The sequence below is a fragment of the Chiloscyllium plagiosum genome, unplaced genomic scaffold (genome assembly GCF_037043375.1).
Source record: "Chiloscyllium plagiosum isolate Xiang-an unplaced genomic scaffold, Cpla_swu_hap1 HiC_scaffold_21, whole genome shotgun sequence".
NCBI lineage: Eukaryota > Metazoa > Chordata > Chondrichthyes > Orectolobiformes > Hemiscylliidae > Chiloscyllium > Chiloscyllium plagiosum.
Genome location: NW_028270159.1, coordinates 14,049,586 through 14,068,540, shown reverse-complemented (window position 1 = coordinate 14,068,540; position 18,955 = coordinate 14,049,586). Strand labels below are relative to the sequence as shown.

General features: G+C 42.4%; 2 protein-coding genes across 4 annotated transcripts in view; one reads left to right on the top strand and one right to left on the bottom strand.

The window, feature by feature from the left end:
- Nucleotides 1-17,663, bottom strand: part of psmd5 (proteasome 26S subunit, non-ATPase 5) — a 31,733-nt gene extending 14,070 nt beyond the window's left edge. The window contains exons 1-5 of one of the 2 annotated variants that reach the window (XM_043720434.2): nt 17,461-17,663; nt 8,504-8,648; nt 7,617-7,730; nt 6,291-6,419; nt 902-1,011 (exon numbers count right to left, since the gene is read on the bottom strand). In XM_043720434.2, coding sequence (XP_043576369.1) covers nt 902-1,011; nt 6,291-6,419; nt 7,617-7,730; nt 8,504-8,648; nt 17,461-17,636 — 674 coding nt within the window. In that variant the 5' untranslated portion in view covers nt 17,637-17,663. The remainder of the gene's footprint in view (nt 1-901; nt 1,012-6,290; nt 6,420-7,616; nt 7,731-8,503; nt 8,649-17,460) is intronic. The other variant, XM_043720433.2, reaches the window with a different exon arrangement.
- A 64-nt stretch (nt 17,664-17,727) lies between these two features.
- ccdc180 (coiled-coil domain containing 180) overlaps nt 17,728-18,955 on the top strand; it is a 133,147-nt gene continuing 131,919 nt past the window's right edge. For both annotated transcript variants that reach the window (XM_043720427.2, XM_043720426.2), the window contains exon 1: nt 17,728-17,813. The gene's annotated coding sequence lies outside the window, so the exon portion shown is untranslated. The remainder of the gene's footprint in view (nt 17,814-18,955) is intronic.

Genomic DNA, 18,955 nt, shown 5'->3' with positions numbered 1-18,955 from the left:
TGTGGAGGGCAATCTTAGAAAGGCAAGAAGATTCGCAATTTAAGGAAAATATTTTTCTATTTTGGGTACTAAGTGCAAGCAAACGCTCCCAGGTCAGAGACATGATGAATCTGGCCCAATAACGTATCTCATTTGCCAGAGCCATAAATTAACTCCCGCTGCACCAATGCATCATTCCCATCCTCCCACCCTTGCAGTGAGATTGCCTATTCATGACAAAATGGTGATACAGTTCCATGTTGCGAGTTTGCATGGTGCCAGAAAAACCTTCAGACGGATGGTTCTATTTCTCCTCAGCAACAATTTTGGTTCCTTTATTCTTTTATGGACTGTGTACACCGCCAGCAAGACCAGCATTTGCTGCCCTTGAATCAAGTGGCTTACTAAGCTGTTTTAGAGGGATAGTTAAAAAATCACATTACTGTGGGCCTGCAGTCACGTAGGCTGGATCATGCAAGGACAGCTGACTTCCTTCTCTCAAGGATGTCAGTGATCAAGCTTGACAATCAATGGTCACTTTTACTGAGGAGAAAGTGAGGTCTGCAGATGCTGGAGATCAGAGCTGAAAATGTGTTGCTGGAAAAGCGCAGCAGGTCAGGCAGCATCCAGGGAACAGGAGAATCGACGTTTCGCTCACCATTGCCATTTCCTCTTCCACTTGGCATGGAGCCCTGCTTTAACTCAGTTTCCAATTGTGGATCTGCAGACATACATCCTCCAGGCCAGGTAAAAACAGTAGATTTCCATCAGTCCAAAGCTCAGGCCCAGAATGAGAAAGTGACCCCATACAACCAAGAAAGATGGCCCAACCATGCATCCAAGTAACAGATACCAACATCCACAGCTCTGAGTTAATAACTGAAAATTCCTTGAAATTAAATCATTTTTTGAACATTCTCACCTGATAAGAACATCATCTCCTGTGAGCTCAGAGAGTAACTGAGTGATCAAACCACTGTTGCCACAATAATCCAAGGAGACGGGTGACACGGATGAGATTTCCACCACAAGCTGCAAGGCAATAACACAACGCAGTTTAATGATGCTGTCAAACTAGGATGTGGAATAGTCATATTTATTTAGGGCCATAGATTTAGATTAATAAGTTGCACTTCTTAGCAGCAATTCAACAAATTAAATAATGCAGCCTTTTTTCCTCCCGATTAGCATACAATAATGTGCTTATTGACTCTAAGGTCATACTTTAAAGCTGTAAACGATATATATAACACGGTGCCACTAAATAACTACGAACACCATGGATTCCACGTCAATTTCACTGGCCTATTCTCCCACATTATTGATGACAGCTGCATACAGTGAAGGTTTAGTGCAGCCCAGTTTGAGAGTTAGATCAAAAGGGACAGGCAGAGAAGAGGGAAAGCTAACACAACTCCTTGTAGTTTATTACGAGTGGCACAAATTGATGACCGAGAGTAGGCGGAACGGCAGCCGGTGCAATCCAAATTGAATACAAAATCTGGAACTGCAAACTAACTTTAGTATTAGTGATCATGAAACCTGTCATTAAATTGTTGTGAAAACCCATTTGGTTTACTGATGCGAGGGAAACATTTTTACCGGGTCTTGACTCCAGACCTAAAGTAATGTGATTGATTCTTAACTACCCTCTGAAAAGAAATAAGAGGGTAGAGCAGATGAATGCATGGCTGAGGAGCTGGTGCAGGGGAGAAGGGTTCACATTTTTGGATCATTGGAATCTCTTCAGGGTTAGAAGTGACCTGTACAAGAAGGGAAGGATTGCACCTGAATTAGAAGGGGACTAATACACTGGCAGGGAGATTTACTAGAGCTGCTCAGGAGGATTTAAACTAGTAAGATTGGGGGTGTTGGGGAGACCCAGGGAGATAGTGAGGAAAGAGATCAATCTGAGACTGGTACAGTTGAGAAAAGAAGCAAGATCAATCTGAGACTGGTACAGTTGAGAAATGAATGCAATTTATCAGCCCTATCTTGTTCTCTGCTTTGTCCCTGACTGTATGTCAGGGACAAAGCAGAGAACAAGATAGGGCTGATAAATTAAATTGCATTCATTTCAATGCAAGGGGCCTAACAGGGAAGGCAGATGAACTCAGGGCATGGTTAGGAACATGGGACTGGGATATCATAGCAATTACAGAAATGTGATTTAGGGATGGACAGGACTGGCAGCTTAATGTTCCAGGATACAAATGCTACAGGAAGGATAGAAAGACAGGGGGGGGGGGGGGGGGGTGCAAGAGAGGAGGGGGAGTTGCATTTTTGATAAGAGATAGCATTACAGCTGTACTGAAGGAGGATATTCTGGTAAATCATCCAGGGAAGTTATTTAGATGGAACTGATAAATAGGAAAGGGTGGATCACCTTAATGGGATTGTATTATAGACCCCTAATAGTCAATGGGAAATTGAGAAATAAATTTGTAAGGAGACCTCAGTTATTGTGGGGGATTTTAACGTTTCTAAACATAGATTGGGGCTGCCATAGTATTAACGGTTTAGATGGAGAGGAATTTGCTAAGCGTGCACAAGAAAATTTTCTGATTCAGTATGTGGATGTACCTACTACAGAAGGTGCAAAACCTGACCCACTCCTGGGAAATAAGGCAGGGCAGGTGACTGAGGGAGCACTTTGGGGCCAGCGACCATAATTCTATTAGTTTTAAAATAGTAATGGAAAAGGATAGACCAGATCTAAAAGTTGAAGTTCAAATTGGAGGAAGGCTAATTTTTATGGAATTAGGCAAAAAACTTTCAAAAGCTGATTGGAGGCAGATGTTCGCAGGTAAAGGGACGGCTGGAAAATGGGAAGCCTTCAGAAATGAGATAACGAGAGTCCAGACACAGTATATTCCCATTAGGGTTAAAGGAAAGTTTGGCAGGTGTAGGGAATGCTGCATGACTAAAGAAATTGAGGGTTTGGTTATGAAAAAGAAGGAAGCATACGCCAGGTATAGACAGGATAGATCGAGTGAATCCTTAGAAGGCAGTAGGAGTATACTTAAGAGGGAAATCACAAGGGCAAAAAGGGGACATTAGATAGCTTTGGAAAACAGAGTTAAGGAGAATCCAAAGGGGTTTTACAAATACATTATGGACAAAATGGTAACTAGGGAGAGAATAGGGCCCCTCAAAGATCAGCAAGGTAGCCTTTGTGTGGAGCCCCAGGAGATGGGAGAGATACTAAACGAGTATTTTGCATTAGTATGTACTGTGGAGGGGGACATGGAAGATACAGAATGTAAGGAAATAGATGGCGACATCTTGAAAAATGTCCATATTACAGAGGAGGAAGTACTGGATGCCTTGAAACACAAAGGCGGATAAATCCCCAGGACCTGATCGGGTGCACCCTAGAACTCTGTGGGAAGCTAGGGTAGTGATTGCTGGGCCTTTTGCTGAGATATTTGTATCATTGATAGTCACAGGTGAGGTGCAGGAAGATTGGAGGTTGGCTAACATGGTGCCCCTATTTACGAAAAGGTGGTAAGGACAAGCCAGGGAACTATAGACCGGTGAGTCTGACGTCGGTGGTGAGGGACAGGATGTACATGTATTTAGAAAGGCAAGGACTGATTAGGGATAGTCAACATGTCTTTGTGCGTGGGAAACCATGTCTCACAAACTTGATTGAGTTTTTTGAAGAAGAAATAAAGAGGATTGATGAGGGCAGAGCGGTGGACGTGATCTATATGGACTTCAGTAAGGCGTTCGACAAGGTTCCCCATCGGAAACTGGTTAGCAAGGTTAGATCTTATGCAATACAGGGAGAACTAGCCATTTGGATTCAGACCTAGCTCGAAGATAGAAGACATAGGGGGTGGTGATGATGGTGGTGGAGGGTTGCTTTTTAGACTGGAGGCCTGTGACCAACGGAGTGCCACAAGGATTTGTGCTGGGGCCACTGCTTTTCGTCATTTATATAAAATGATTTGGATGTGTAGTTAATATAGTTAGTAAGTTTGCAGATGACACCAAACTTGGAGGTGTAGTGGACAGCAAAGAAGGTTACCTCGGATTAGAACGCTATCTTGATCAGATGGGCCAATGGGCTGAGAATTGGCAGGTGGAGTTTATTTTAGATAAATGTGAGGTGCTGCATTTTGAGAAAGCAAATCTTAGCAGGACTTATACACTTCATGGTAAGGTCCTAGGGAGTGTTTCTGAACAAAGAGACCTTGGAGTACAGGTTCATAGCTCGTTGAAAGTGGAGCCACAGGTAGATAGGATAGTGAAGGTGGCGTTTGGTATGCTTTCCTTTATTGGTCAAAGTATTGAATACAGGAGTTGGGAGGTCATGTTGCGGTTGTACAGGATATTGGTTAGGCCACTATTGGAATATTGCATGCAATTCTGGCCTCCTTCCTAGCGGAAGGATGTTGTGAAATTTGAAAGGGTTCAGAAAATATTTACAAGGATGTTGCCAGGTTTGGAAGTTTTGAGCAATAGAGAGAGTTTGAATAGGGTGGGGCTGTTTTCCCTGGAGGGTTGGATGCTGAGGGGTGATCTTATAGGAGGTTTATAAAATCATGAGGGGCATGTATAGGGTAAATAGACAGGGTATTTTCCCTGGGTGGGGGAGTCCAGCACTGGAGCCCCTAGATTTAGGGTGAGAGAGGAAAGGTATAATAGTGACCTAAGGGGCACCGTGTTCACGCAGAGGTGTGTGTGTGCGCGTGTGCGTGTGCACGTATGTGTGGAATGAGCTGCCAGAGGAAGTGGTGGAGGCTAGTACAGTTGCAACATTTAAAAAGGTATCTGGATGGGTATATGAATAGGAAGGGTTTGGAGGGATATGGGCCGGGTGCTGGCAGGTGGGACTAGACTGGGTTGGCACATCTGGTCGGCATGGACAGGTTGGACCGAAGGGTATGTTTCCATGCTGTAGGTCGCTATGACCAAGTCTGTCAGTTCACTTAGGGACTTGCAATAAAAAGCAGTGATGTCAGGGACATCCACATCCCATGGAACAGTTATAAAAAAAAGGGAAAACGCCAAAAATCTGCATGCGAACAGCTGCAATATAACCAATAGTTTCTTTTGCAAGATTGAACAGAAAACTTTGACAAACAGAAGACTCAAATCACTTGATTCAATATCACAACAAGAGGGGCATTACGAAAGCAAAGGTACTTTTATCTCCACTAAACTGTATGCACCTATGACACCAACCAATGCAGAAGCTCCCTAACGTCAATCCAAAGGTTGTGAGGCACTAGTTGGAACCTCTGACATTCTGCCACACTTCAGACTGAAGCATTGTTCCAAATTCACCTCTTTATATTGCTTACAATGTTACAGGTAGAAAGTGCAAACAAAGAATGACCCTACTTGTTCTGACTATTGCAAGAACTTATACTTACAAAGTTTAGAAATAAATGTTGAAGGGCCCTCAACAGAAGCAAAATCAGTCAAAAAAATCAATGTTAAATCAAACAAGGAGCATTATGCAGGGGCCAAAAACTTAGATGAAGAGCTAGATTTAAGATATGTCTCAGAGGAGAGGGTGATGTGAGAGAATTCCAGCCGACAGTTTACGATGCAGCAGAGGAAGTGGGAGATAAGAGAGTTGGAAGAATATAGGTGGTCACAGAAACAGGAAGGAGCAAAGCTTCTGCAGTATTTAAACATAAGGGTGTGATATACAGAAATATGCAGCAAGACCATTTCCATCCATCGAGCCTGCTTCTTTCATTGATCTTGACTGTGAATTTATTTTGAAGTATCACTTTTGAAACCCTCCATTTCCACTCCAACTGTTTCACATTCATTATCCTCAGAATGAGATTTTTTGTTCTCTGTATTTTAACTTTTCTTAACTAAACTTGAATTCTTGCACTACTGCTTTTGTTAACGATGAACATCTCTCGAGGTAGCTCTATAAAGTCCTCTCTCTGTCCTCTTATCAAGGTTGGAAAGTCAATGTTATCAGCATTCAGGGAATGTTTTAACTCCAGTTAGAAACAAAAATAAACTTTAAGAAATCACCTACTTTTTTTTTTGCATCTACTTAACAGAGTGTTGATATATGACAATCTAAAAAGGGAGCTGTACACATCTAGTGAATTAAGAGACAAATGACCAATGAATGATGAAAAGTAATAAGTGACGCGTGCTATTTAATAAAGACAACCATTAGCACCAACTATAAACTGAAGGATACAAAATTAGTTGTGGAAAAAAAAAATCAAAAGAATATATATTTTTAAAAACAAAAAAGATATAGGTGGTGATGAATATTATCGGAAGGAGTGTACACAAGGTACACAATTCCAGTAAATGCACTATACCTCATAGATCCTGTATCGCACCACATCATTGGTAGCCATGACATCTTTCAAATCTTGTAGCATATTGGTCATAAACAATGCATCAAGTCCAGCTTTACTCTGGGAAACTCTTGAAAGGGATTTGATTGCCTGGTGAGAAAGAAATATCAATAAATTTATTACTTTGACTTTTGCTCCCTTGATCGGTGCAGAAAATATCACCCAAGACAAGAAAAGCCTGCATATAATGCCAAGAATATTTGCATGTGTTTACACAGTAACTTTAATGTAATGGTTATTTGAAGGCACTTCCACTGGAGCATTATGTAACAAAGTTGGACACGGATCCATATATGAGGAGAAATGGTCAAAGAGTTAGATTGCATAAAGTGTCTGACAAGGAGGTTTAAGGATGGAATTCTGGAGTTCCACCAATTACAAGTACTCAAAATAGAGGGTACTCAGGAGGTTCAGTGTTAGAGGAGTGCAAGTACCTCAGGTTTGTGGGGCTGGAGAGCTTGAAGCTAGGGAGGTATAAGGCACTGAAAGGCCTTGAAAACAAGGAAGTGAATTTTAAAATCTAGAATTTGCTTGACTAGGAGCCATGAGTCCTGTCCATGAGGGCACGACTGATGAGTGAATGGGACTTGGCATCAGTAAAGACATAGCAGAGCAAGGGTAGAAAAGCCATTGGAGTGGCAAGCGTCTACCAAGCATTCTGTTATCATACAAAATTCAAAGGTTACCTACCAACAGAAACAGGAAATAAAACAAAAACTGATTAAAAATGCATCCACAAGGCAACTGGCACCAGTCAACTTGCAATGCAATCATCAGAATCTTTCTTTGAAAGATTAGTCTCATATGTGACCAGTGAAGATAAATCATTGATCCTATATTTGTTGAAAATGTCCCCAGGTCTTTTAATTCAGCTGCAACAAAATGCTCAAGTGGGCTTACCTTCAGATGTCAACCTCCTGATTCTCAACTTGCCTACCAAAACTCCTTCAGCAGTTTCGGCCAAAACATTACTTTGCAGTGCTTTAACATTTACTAGCATAGGAAACTACAGAGTGCAGAAGGAGAATACAGTATTGGATTTATTCAGGATTTACTTTGACAAATACCCCATAAGGACTCAAAATGGGCCAAATGACTTCCTCCTATGTTGTAGATTTCCATGATTTCATCAAAGAATTAGTAACACGCTTGTCTCGTTAAAAAAATGTATTTTTGACATAGGCTGTCAATATAACATGCCAGCAGACAACACTGCCCCTTGTGGTGAAATGCAGGACACCAAAGAGCTTTCAGAGTACCTCAGTAATTACTTGGCTTATATCTCACCTCTTTTGCAACAGATATTTTCTTTCCACCAATGCTATGAATCATCTCTTTAAGCAACTCGGGCGAGCTGAGAATTATTGGCACCGCGTCTGTATTTTCAACAATTCGTCCAATCTGGAAAAGTTAACAGTGTAAAGAGACCAATAGGAACAATGTTATAACTGAAAAAGAGAGACGTTTTGTAAACATGCAGTTTTGCCTCAATGTTAAAAAAAGATTTAGTTTGTGCCATCCATAGCACACTGCCCTGACTTTGTGGACTTCTTCATTAAGCACATTTCAAACTGCAAATTTTCATAAAATGCTCAATGCATTGTTGTTAAACTGTTAGGAATGACACTAAAAACAAAAATACATTCACATATCCATCATCAATCATGGAGGGCGGGGCCTATATCAACTCTAATCATCTATATGTTTGTATTTTCAGGTCTAGTAGAAAGGCAGCACAGGCTTGTTGAGTCCAGCCAGTAACACCAATATCCAGCAAATAAATAAATTCCACAAATGCTTGTTTGCATGGTGAATGTCATGAAAAATTCAATACATATGAAAAAAAAGTAACTGCCCTGAATTAAGTAGTGGAGAACTGTTTGCCTTTTTCATTAATTTCAGTGCATGATGACAATCACTTTAGACTGAATTAAACTAATTTGTCTGAAATAACATCGAATATGGTTTTATATTGTATTATATTCAAAGTCTTCAGTCATTGTTTGCGGGTGCGCATATTGACTTTAATTTCACCAGACATTTTATGAAATGGAAAACAAAAAGCAACGAAGGCCCAAAGTGTAAGTTGCTGAAAGCTCAGGCAATAACCAGATTTGGGTCGTTGCAACTGAAAACAGTAAGAACAAAAAAAGAAAATCAGACTTCCACCTTACCTGGGACATTGCCAGGATTTTAACGTTATCATCTGAATGCTGAAGTCCTTTTTGCAGTTCCACTCTGAAATTTTGAGCCAGGTAGACGGGATCCAAAGCTTGCAGAAGTCGATCAAGAATCGCAACAGATGTATCAATCTGCTCCCTGAACAAAGAGGATAATTGGATTTTGATAAATAAAATAAAAATTGTACTGGACAGACAACGTACTTGGAAAGTTGACTGGTAAAAAAAAAGCACAAATCTTAGGGAAATGTAACAATATTGTATGCCCAGTAGAATCATTTTTGAGCTTCCTTTGCCCTTGGGATTTGGGTGTAGCGACAAGAAAGTATTTACAGTCTGTTCCTGAATGGCCAGAAGACATTAAGGATTGCCTGAATCGTTTAGGATTAGGTCACACAATGGATGGTGGGTTAAATCCTGAGTGGAACTTATTATCAATTTGGACTTTAACAAAATATAGCTGTTTTCTTGCTGAGTTTCTTATGCCCACAGATTATTAAATGTGATAAATTAAACTCAATTTTCCAAAATCATTCCATTCATTAAAAACGTAAACTACGATTTACAATGGAGTAGAAACTTGTAAACTCAGGGAACAGTAAATATAATGATTAAAATTCATAGCAAATGAAGTCTCCAACTGATACAAGCAATAGGAATAAAGATCTTTACACAGTACTGCTCATAGTAAGACGACCTGAAATGTTGTATAATTACTGTTATGCAGATATTGCTGCTAATTATAGACAGGAAGGTTCCATAAATTGCAATTGAGAGATATTTTAAAAAGATCACGAGATGAATGCAAGAAACCAGCATAGAGAGAATCAATCTGATGGAGCTTGACAATGTAATAATGTCAATGCTTCGTCGAAAGGCCACTGAGCATATTGAAACCGGGTGAACGTTTATCTTTGTGATTAGGACAATGATTTAGTTTAAAACCACAATATTGTGCAGTCAATCAATATCTGGAATAACTGGATAGCTTCCAAAAGCAGACGTCTTTTTCAAGGTGTGGAAAGGGGTTCTCGGTGACAGGTAGTCGATGTTTATTGATTTTTTTTACTGCCAGGACTGAAGTGTATCAAACAAGCAAGACCAGAGTTGCATAATGAAGTTTATGTAAAAAGGTGAGCAGAAGGGAACTGCTGCACACAGTAATGGTGTAAAAGAGAAACAAACAAGGAGTTGGATGAAACCTCCAGTGAAGAAACAAACCTCTAGGTACAGCTAATCACAGATCTCAAAAAAAAAGGAATGAAACTGGACAGGCTATCTGACATCAACTAAGACACCAGAAACAACAAACAAACTTAACTGTGTTGACCCTGCCAAGTTCTCCTCATTAATACCTGGGGGCTAGTACCAAAATTGGGAGAGCTTCCTGACAATCTACTCAGGCAACAGCCTAAGAGTTAGATCCATGGAATCATATTTAAACTTTCAGTCATACTCATACTGTAGATGACATGGTGGCTCTATGGATAGCACTGCTGCCTCACAGGTTACAGGGATGGCTAAGGGGCTTGGACTTGGTAGGAGGGTCAGTGCAGACATGATGGCTTGAAGGGTTTCTTTCCACACTGTAGAGATTCTGTGAAATCATGCCTTACACACAATGCCCCAGACTAAACATTCGCCATCCCTGAGTTTGTCTGTCCCACCAGCAGGACAGACCCAGCAGGAGATGGCCACACAGTGGGACAAAAGTTAGGAAGAAATCGTGCTGGGAGTCCATACATGGATGCCAAATCCCATGAAATCTCACGTCATCACAGAGAGAAAACCTTCTGCTGCTTACCATGTCCTACCCATCCACCTGCTTGGCTGATGAATATTGACTCCTCCATGTTGATCACCACTCTCAGTGAGGATGACAGTGGTTGGGGAAACGTCAATGTCCACCACGAAGAGTGGCTCAGCAGCAGCACTACTGATTGAGTTGGTAGAGTCCTAAAGAAAAGGACTACTCGACTGAGTCTGTAGCAGGTGGTAAAAAACCAGTAGAACCAAACAGAACCTACTGATCTCATTCACACTAATCTGCCTGTCGCAGATGTATCTATCCATGACAGTATGAGTAAGAGTGATCACTGCATAGTCCTTGTCGAGAGAGTCTCATCTTCATACTGAAAATGCCCTCCATTTGTTTTGTGGGGCACTCTGTGCTAAATATGATAGACTATGAATAGATCTAGTAAATGAGGACTAGGCATACATGAGGTGCTGAGGGCCATCAAACACAACCTGCAAATTTATGGCCCGACATAAGCCCTTTCTCCCATTACAATCAAGCCAGGGGATCGACACCAGAGTGCAGGTGGACATGTCAGGAGTAGCAGTAGGCATTACCCAAAGAGGTGCCATGCTGGTGAAGCTACACACAGGACTGTATGCATGCCAGGATAAGCAACAAGTGATAAAATAGAGCAAAACAATTCCAGAACCAACAGATCAGGTCCAAACTCTGGAGTCCTCCCACACCCAGTGGTGAATGGTGGTGGACAGTTAAACAACTCACTGGAGGTACAGGCTTCAAAAAATATCTTCATCCTCAATGATGGATGAACCCAACACATCAGTGCACAAGTTAAAGCTGAAGCATTTGCAACAATCTTCAGCCAGAAGTGCCAAATGGATGATTCATCTTGCCATTGCTAAAAACCAGTCTTCAGTCAATTAGATTAATTCCTCAGGATATGAAGAAACAGCTGGAGGCCCTAATGCTGCAAAGGGGATGGGCCGTGTCAACAATACAGCAATAGTACAAAGGATTCATGCTTCAGAACTTGCATGCTTCTGGCTAAGATGTTTCAGTACAGCTACAGTACTAGCATCCACCCAGCAATGTGGAAAATTACTCAGATATGCCCCGTACATAAGAAAAACAAAACAAATCTAACCCAGTCAATTACCACCCCATCAGTCTACTCTCCATCATCAGTAAAATGATGGAAGGGGTCATCAACAGTGCTTTGGGAGGCACGGTGGTTCAGTGGATAGCACTGCTGCCTCACAGCGCCAGGGACCCGGGTTCAATTCCAGCTCAGGCAACTGTCTATGTAGAGTTTGCACATTCTTCTAGTGTCTGTGTGGGTTTCCTCCGGGTGCTCGGGTTTCCTCCCATAGTCCAAAGATGCGCAGTTTAGCTATGCTAAATTGCCCATAGTGTTCAGGAATGTGTAGTCAGGGGTGTAGATACAGGGTAGAAGGAATGGGTCTAGGTGGATTACTCCTTGGAGGCTCAGTGTTGTTGACTTGTTGGGCCGAAGGGCCTGTTTCCATACTGTAGGAGTTCTAATCTATTCTTTCAAGCAATCACTTATTTAGCAGTAAAAGCTCACCTATGCTCAGTTTGGGTACCTCTAAGCCCATTCAGCTCCTGCCCTTATTTCAGCCTTGGCTGAAACATGAATAAAGTTAATTGGAATTCTAAAAATGAGGCGAGAGTGACTCTCCTTGGCATCAGGCTTACAAAATAATCAGCAAAACCAGAGTTAATGGAAAACAAGTGGAAATTTCTCCTCTGTCTGGTGTTATAGCTGGCACATAGGAACATGGTTGCAGGAGTGGAGCCAAGCATCTTCAACTGCTTCATTAATGACCTTCCCTAAGGTCAGAAGTGGGAATGCTCAGCACTGTGTGCTACTCCTCCAAACTGAAGCAGGTCATTTTCAAATGCAGCAAGGCCTAGACAACTTCCAGGCTTGGGCCGAAATAAACAAATAACACTTGTGCCATATAAATGCCAGGCACTGACCATCTCCAATACGAGAATTGAATGTTTGCTCTTGGACATTCAATGGCACCATTGTAACGACATGGAGTAAACCCTCCTGCTTAATTTAAAACCAACAACACAGAAAAGGTTTATCCTGTGCAGCAAGCTGTAAACATTCGAATGGTCAAGAACTATTTGAAGTAAAGTTAACAACTTCATTTCTAAAAGTATAACAGAGAATAATAACAACTATTCATAACCTATCTTTTACCTTCCCCTCTTATAATACTAGTCCGATAAAACTCCCAATTAAGATTTACAGAAAAACTGAAATTTTAAAACCAGCCAGCAGTCGAATCTTCTCTTTATCTTCGTCGGTAGACTGGCTCTCCGGTGTTGAGGTTTTTCTCTGGGCAAACTCCTTCTCTAGACAGGTACCTCTCAGAGAGTTCTGACTAGCAATCTACAGATGTTGGCGTGGTGGCAGTTCTCCTCCCAAGTGTTCAATTTTCCCCAGTCTTATATCCCAAAGCATGGGACTGTGTCATTGGCTTTCAAGATTGTCAATATACTCCATTCAAACTTGATTGGTATTTGGTATTTTTCAGGGTATAATTTAAACCGATTGGCCTAACTCGAATCTGTTTTTGTCGTTAACAGGCAAGTAGCTATCCCAGTAGCTGGAGCACATGTTACATTGTGTCTTATTGAGAACACTTGGTGCTGTCACTGCTAGATTTTACTCTCAAAGTTCACCCACATCTTCATAACACCTCCCTCCTTAAGAAAAAATGAACTATCATAATGAAAAGACTTTTTAAACACATTACTCGAACATACAGATAACTTTAAGTTCACCTTAACTACTTCCCATTTATCTGTATAAGATTAAATAAAGACAAATTTCATCTAAACTCAGTTAAATCTGCGATAATACATCTGCAATTACATTCTTCTGACCCGCAACATGTATGATTTTTAACTTAAAAGTCTAACATAAGACTTACGAAATAGTTCATATTATTGTCTTTAAAACGTTCTAAGAATGTAAGCAGATTGTGGTCAGTGTACACAACTGTCTCTGACACATTGTTCATGATATACACATTAAAATGTTGTAAGGCCAGTACCAAACTCAATAGTTCTTTAATCGATCGTGGAGAATTTCCTCTGGTGGATGGTTACTTTTCAAAGAAGATCAACAGCTGGCAATTCAATCCCATCCTCATCTTCCTGCAGGAGTACAGCTCCAACTCCTATATCACTAGCATCAATGGTAACTTTAAAAGGTTTTGAAAAGTTTGGTGCAGCTAAAACTGGTTTGGTGGTTAATATAGATTTCAAATGGTCGAATGCCTCCTGGCATGGTTCTGTCCACCGAAACTTTGTGTTCTTCTTCAGCAGAATGGTTAACGGTGCCACTACACTGTTGAAGTTTGGAAGTTTGAAATTTGAAGTTTGGGGTGGCACGGTGGCTCAGTGGTTAGCACTGCTGCCTCAGAGCACCAGGGACCCAGGTTCGATTCCAGCTTCGGGCGACTGTCTGTGTGGAGTTTGCACATTCTCCCTGTGTCTATGTGGGTTTCCTCCGGGTGCTCTGGTTTCCTCCCACAATCCAAGGATGTGCAGGTTAGGTGAATTGGCCATGCTAAATTGCCCGTAGTGTTAGGTGCATTAGTTAGGGAGAATGGATCTAGGATGGTTACTCTTCAGAGGGTCAGTGTGGACTAGTTGGGCCGAAGGGCCTGTTTCCACACTGTAGGGAATCTAATCTAATAAACTTCCGATAGAATCCGCTGAGTCCTAAGAATCAAAGCAGCTCTTTCTTTGAGGTTGGTCATGGAAATTCCTCGATGGCCTTCATCATTGCGTCCAGTGGGGTCAACCTTCCCTGACCGATGTTATGTCACCTCTGCTTATGCAAATTCTGTTTTATTTAATCAGCAGTTTTGCTTCACGTAGTCATTCAAACAGCTCTGCCAACTGTAACATGTGATCTTTCCAGGACTTAATAGAGATCACTACATCGTCCAAAAAACCTTCACAGTTTGTTAACCCAGCCACAACTCTGTTCATGAGTCTTTGGAATGTGGCAGATGCGTTTTTCATTCCAAAGGGCATCACTTTAAACTGATATAGCCCATTTGGGGTTATAATTGCAGAAATGTCTTTCACTGACTCTGATAATGTGTGGTTACTGGCAGGTACCAACTTGGTGATGTAACTGGCTTGTCCAACTTTCTCGATATAGTCCTCCAATCTAGGGATTGGATGGGAGTCTGATTTTGTAACGGCGTTGACCTTCCGATAATCCATGCAGAATCATTGAGTCCCATCCGGTTTGGAAACTGAGACGATCGGTGAACTCCACTCGCTCTGCCTTGATTCAATAATGTCCTTGTCAAGCGTGGCCTCCACCTCCATCTGGACCTGTCTGTCTTTGAAAGGATTTAGCCGATAGGGATGTTGTTTTATCGGAGCAGTATCCCCTATGTCTACTTCATGTACAATAGCATTAGTCCTCCCCATCTGTCTTTCCCTTTCTTCTCTCCCTTTGCTCAGCCAAGAACCTTCTCTCTTTTTCCTCCCTCTCTCTTTATCTTCTAACTCCATTTTCGTCAATTGTAATTTATGTTTTTCTACTTCTACTGCACTTGTCTGTTTCTCCGACACATGCAAGTGTTTGAGTAACTCCCTTACAATTTCAACTTTATTTTTGTCCTTAGTTAAACCCAAATCTAACTTATTTGCTAATTCTAAAAGCATGGCCTTTTTCTTTCCTTCTAAACTTTCTTGGCAAATTTGAGAAACATCTTCAAATCCCAGAACCTCTTTAGCAATTTTAAGAGCCATTTCTCTCACTTTGAATTCAATCAACCACAAGTCACCAAAATTAAACAAATTTTGTCTCATCCACGTTTTATTTAAAGATCTAAGACACTAACTTGCAAGTGTTTAAATTTCCTGGGATTTTTCATACCCCAAAATCTATTCAATCTGTTTAAACCAGTTCAAATCACATACCTGAGCCCGCAGACTGTTACAACACTGGATGGATATATGAATAGGAAGGGTTTGGAGAGATATGGGCCAGGTGCTGGCAGGTGGGACTAGATTGGGTTGGGATATCTGCTCAGCATGGACAAGTTGGACTGAAGGGTCTATTTCCGTGCTGCGCATCTCTGACTCTATGACTATGACTCCCATCTAGATGAACATGGGTATAGCTCCACCACCACACCCCCATTTCTTCCACATCATTGGGCCACTATTCTGGAACCCTCTCATAGCATTGAGAGTCCACCTGCATCAAATGGACTGCAGCACTTCAAGGCGGCAGCTCACCCCCACCTTCTCAAGGGCAACTAGGGACAGGTAATAAATGTTAGCCCAACCAGTGACATCCACATTCCATAAATTATTTTTTGTTTAATTGCCTACAGCAGATAGGGAGTGTAATATCCTTTCACTGCTATAATTACATTGCTGTTTGCTGGCATATTCAAAGCCCATGAATAAAGATTAATTTTAAATTACAAATGCAGTTTTGTCTGAATCAACAGGCCTGAAGCTTACAGCATAAACAGGCAATAATTGACTTCAGTTATTTTGCTGGCAGAACAAGCACTAACAAGGTCACAAAGACATCTTCACACATTGCACCATGGGTCTCTCACATCTAATTGCTGCTGCTGGAATTGATTACAACTTACATAGCCAAATCTCAAAAACACCCATTTACTGTCTTACATATTAAATACCACCCACACCATTCTGCCAGCTTGTAAATGCCTTGTCCCTTCAGTTGTGCTTTATGTTGCATATACTGCGCACTTGCTATGCAAGTTCAACATTTAAGATAAACTTGGAAAAAACTACCAGTTATCTGAATACCTGTTGTGAGCACTGTCTCCAGAGAGGTGATCACAACAATACAAAATAGTGAAAATAGTCTGCAAATTGAGAACACGTTGGTCACAAATTGGTCAGTATATAAACAGATTCTGAGGAAGGATCACCAGACCCAAAACATTAATTTTGATTTCTCTTCACAGATGCTGCCAGACAACTGAGCTTTTCTAACAATTTTTATTTTTGTTTCCGATTTCAGCATCTGCAGTTCTTTCAGTTGTTATTTAGTTTATAAACTCTCCTCATTGAGTGCTTTCAGTATAGGAGTAGTGGCCACACTGGTTCAGAAGGTGTCATTTGCCCCCATAGGTAGGATCATAACATGTTCAAACAGGTTGATTAAAATAATATAAATTCCCAAGCTCCCATCTCTCTTCCTCAACTTCACCTCTGCCCCCAACATCTCCAATACATTCCTATATCCAACAAACTGCACTCCTCACTGCCTGTGATCTGCAATCTTCTCTCTCCCACTCACCTCACCCCCCTTTCCCAAACCCTTCTCCTTTGATCCCCTTGGTCTCATCTTCCCTTGATCTCAACTCACCACCACCACCTCCCTCACCCCTTCCCCTTCACTCCCTCACCCCTATCACTACCCCATCCCCTTCCCTCATTGCTATCCTTTCCCCTTCACTCTATTACTCCATCCCTTCCCTCCCTCATCCCTATCCCTTCCCTCACTCATCCCTATCCATATCCCATCCCCATTCCCTCATCCCAATCCCTTCCCCTTCACTCTATTACCCCTACTCCTATCTCTATCCCTTCCCCTTCCCTCCCTCATCCCTATGCCTATCCATATCCCATCCCCATCCCCGCCTCCCTCATCCCAATCCCTTCCCCTTCACTCTATTATCCCTACCCCTATCTCTATCCCTTCCCCTTCCCTCCCTCATGCATATCCATATCCCATCCCCCTTCCCTCATCCCAATCCCTTCCCCTTCACTCTATTACCCCTACCCCTGTCTCTATCCCTTCCCCTTCCCTCCCTTATCCATATCCATATCCATATCCATATCCCATCCCCCTTCCCTCACCCCAATCCCTTCCCCTTCACTCTATTACCCCTACCCCTGTCTCTATCCCTTCCCCTTCCCTCCCTTATCCATATCCATATCCATATCCATATCCCATCCCCCTTCCCTCACCCCAATCCCTTCCCCTTCACTCTATTACCCCTATCCCTTCCCTCCCTCATCCATATCCCTTCCCCTTCACTCTATTACCATTATCCCTATCCCCTATGCTCCCTCATTCCCCCTTGCCCTCCCCAGACTGGCCCTGGCCCCACCTCCTACAGCCGACACTCGCCTGTCGTCGCTGTTGTCGATCAGAGCGAACAAGACCCCGAAGCGCAGGCCAACAGCCAGGTCGCGCAGGGCAGTGAGAGGCAGCGAGTAGACGGCGGTCTTGAGGCTCCGCAGTTCCTCGAGCGGTTCCTCCAGCTCGGCGATCTCCCGCAGCAGCTCACTGACGGACGCCGCCATCTTGGCTGGGCCCGCCGGGAGGCTCTCGCGAGAGTTTGCACAAAAGGCCCCGCCCCTCCCCTGTAACCAGGGGCAACCGGCCAAACTCAGAGGGGCAGCAACTTCAAGCTCATCCCAGGAACAGTACATGGTCAACCTAACCCTGGCTCCCAGATCATCAGCGACCGCAATGGGCAAGTAAGTCATCTAGATCTGATTTATATTTGTGGATCTAATGATGTTTAATCCACTGAAGGGTTGGGCGGGGCTCCTGTAGTGTAGTGGTAGTGTCCCTACCTCTGAGCCAGGGGAGTGCAAATAGGAAAACTTAACAAACAGCAAAATTCAGCAAAATTCAGGAGAGCTCGCAGCACAGGAACAGATAAGTGCATAGATTTTAAGTGCAGCCGTGCTGTAAATCTACAATAACGAGTAGAGTGGGTTCTTTCTTGATTGAACGATTACAACATTTAAAAGGCATCTGGATGGGTATATGGATATGAAGGAATATGGGCCAAGTGCTGGCAAATGGGACTAGATTAATTTCGGAAATCTGGTCGGCATGGATGAGTTGGACTGAAGGGTCTGTCTCTGTGCTGTACATCTCTATGACTGTGATTCTTTGACCTGGGTTTCAATCCCATTTGCACCAGAAGTGTATAATAACATCTTCAAACTGGTTAATTAGGGAAATATCTATTAAACAAATTAGCTGGCTTGTTCCCCAGTGGTTGTTGACTTCTGAACAGGAATATAGGAAAAGTTATAGTTTGGACAAAACTAAAGTTTGCAACAGGGCTCTTGTGGTAGTGTCCCCACCTCTGAGCCAGGAGACCAAGATTCAAGTCCCACCTGCTCCAGAGGTATGTAATAACAATGCTGAATGGGGCAATTAAAATATTGTTAATTAAAGATTTGACAGGGCTCATGTGGTGTAGTGGTAATGTTCAAACCACTGAGCTAGGAGATCCGGGTTCAAATCCAAACTGCTCCAGGGTTTGCAATAACATCTCTGAATAGATGGCTTAGGAAATATTTGAAGGATTTCACAGGGAAAAGTAAGATAGTGTTACTTACCACTCTTGGGAGAGACAAAAGATCATCCATGCAAATGGTCATCAGAGTGGGCGGCACTATGGCTCAGTGATTAGCACTGCTGCCTCACAGTGCCAGGGACCCAGGTTTGATTCTGGCCTCGGGTGACTGTCTGTGTGGAATTTGCACATTCTCCCTGTGTCTGCCATGGGTTTCCTCCGGGTGCTCTGGTTTCCTCCCACAGTCCAAAGATGTGCAGGTTAGGTGAATTGGCCACGCTAAATTGCCTGTTGTGTTAGGTGCAT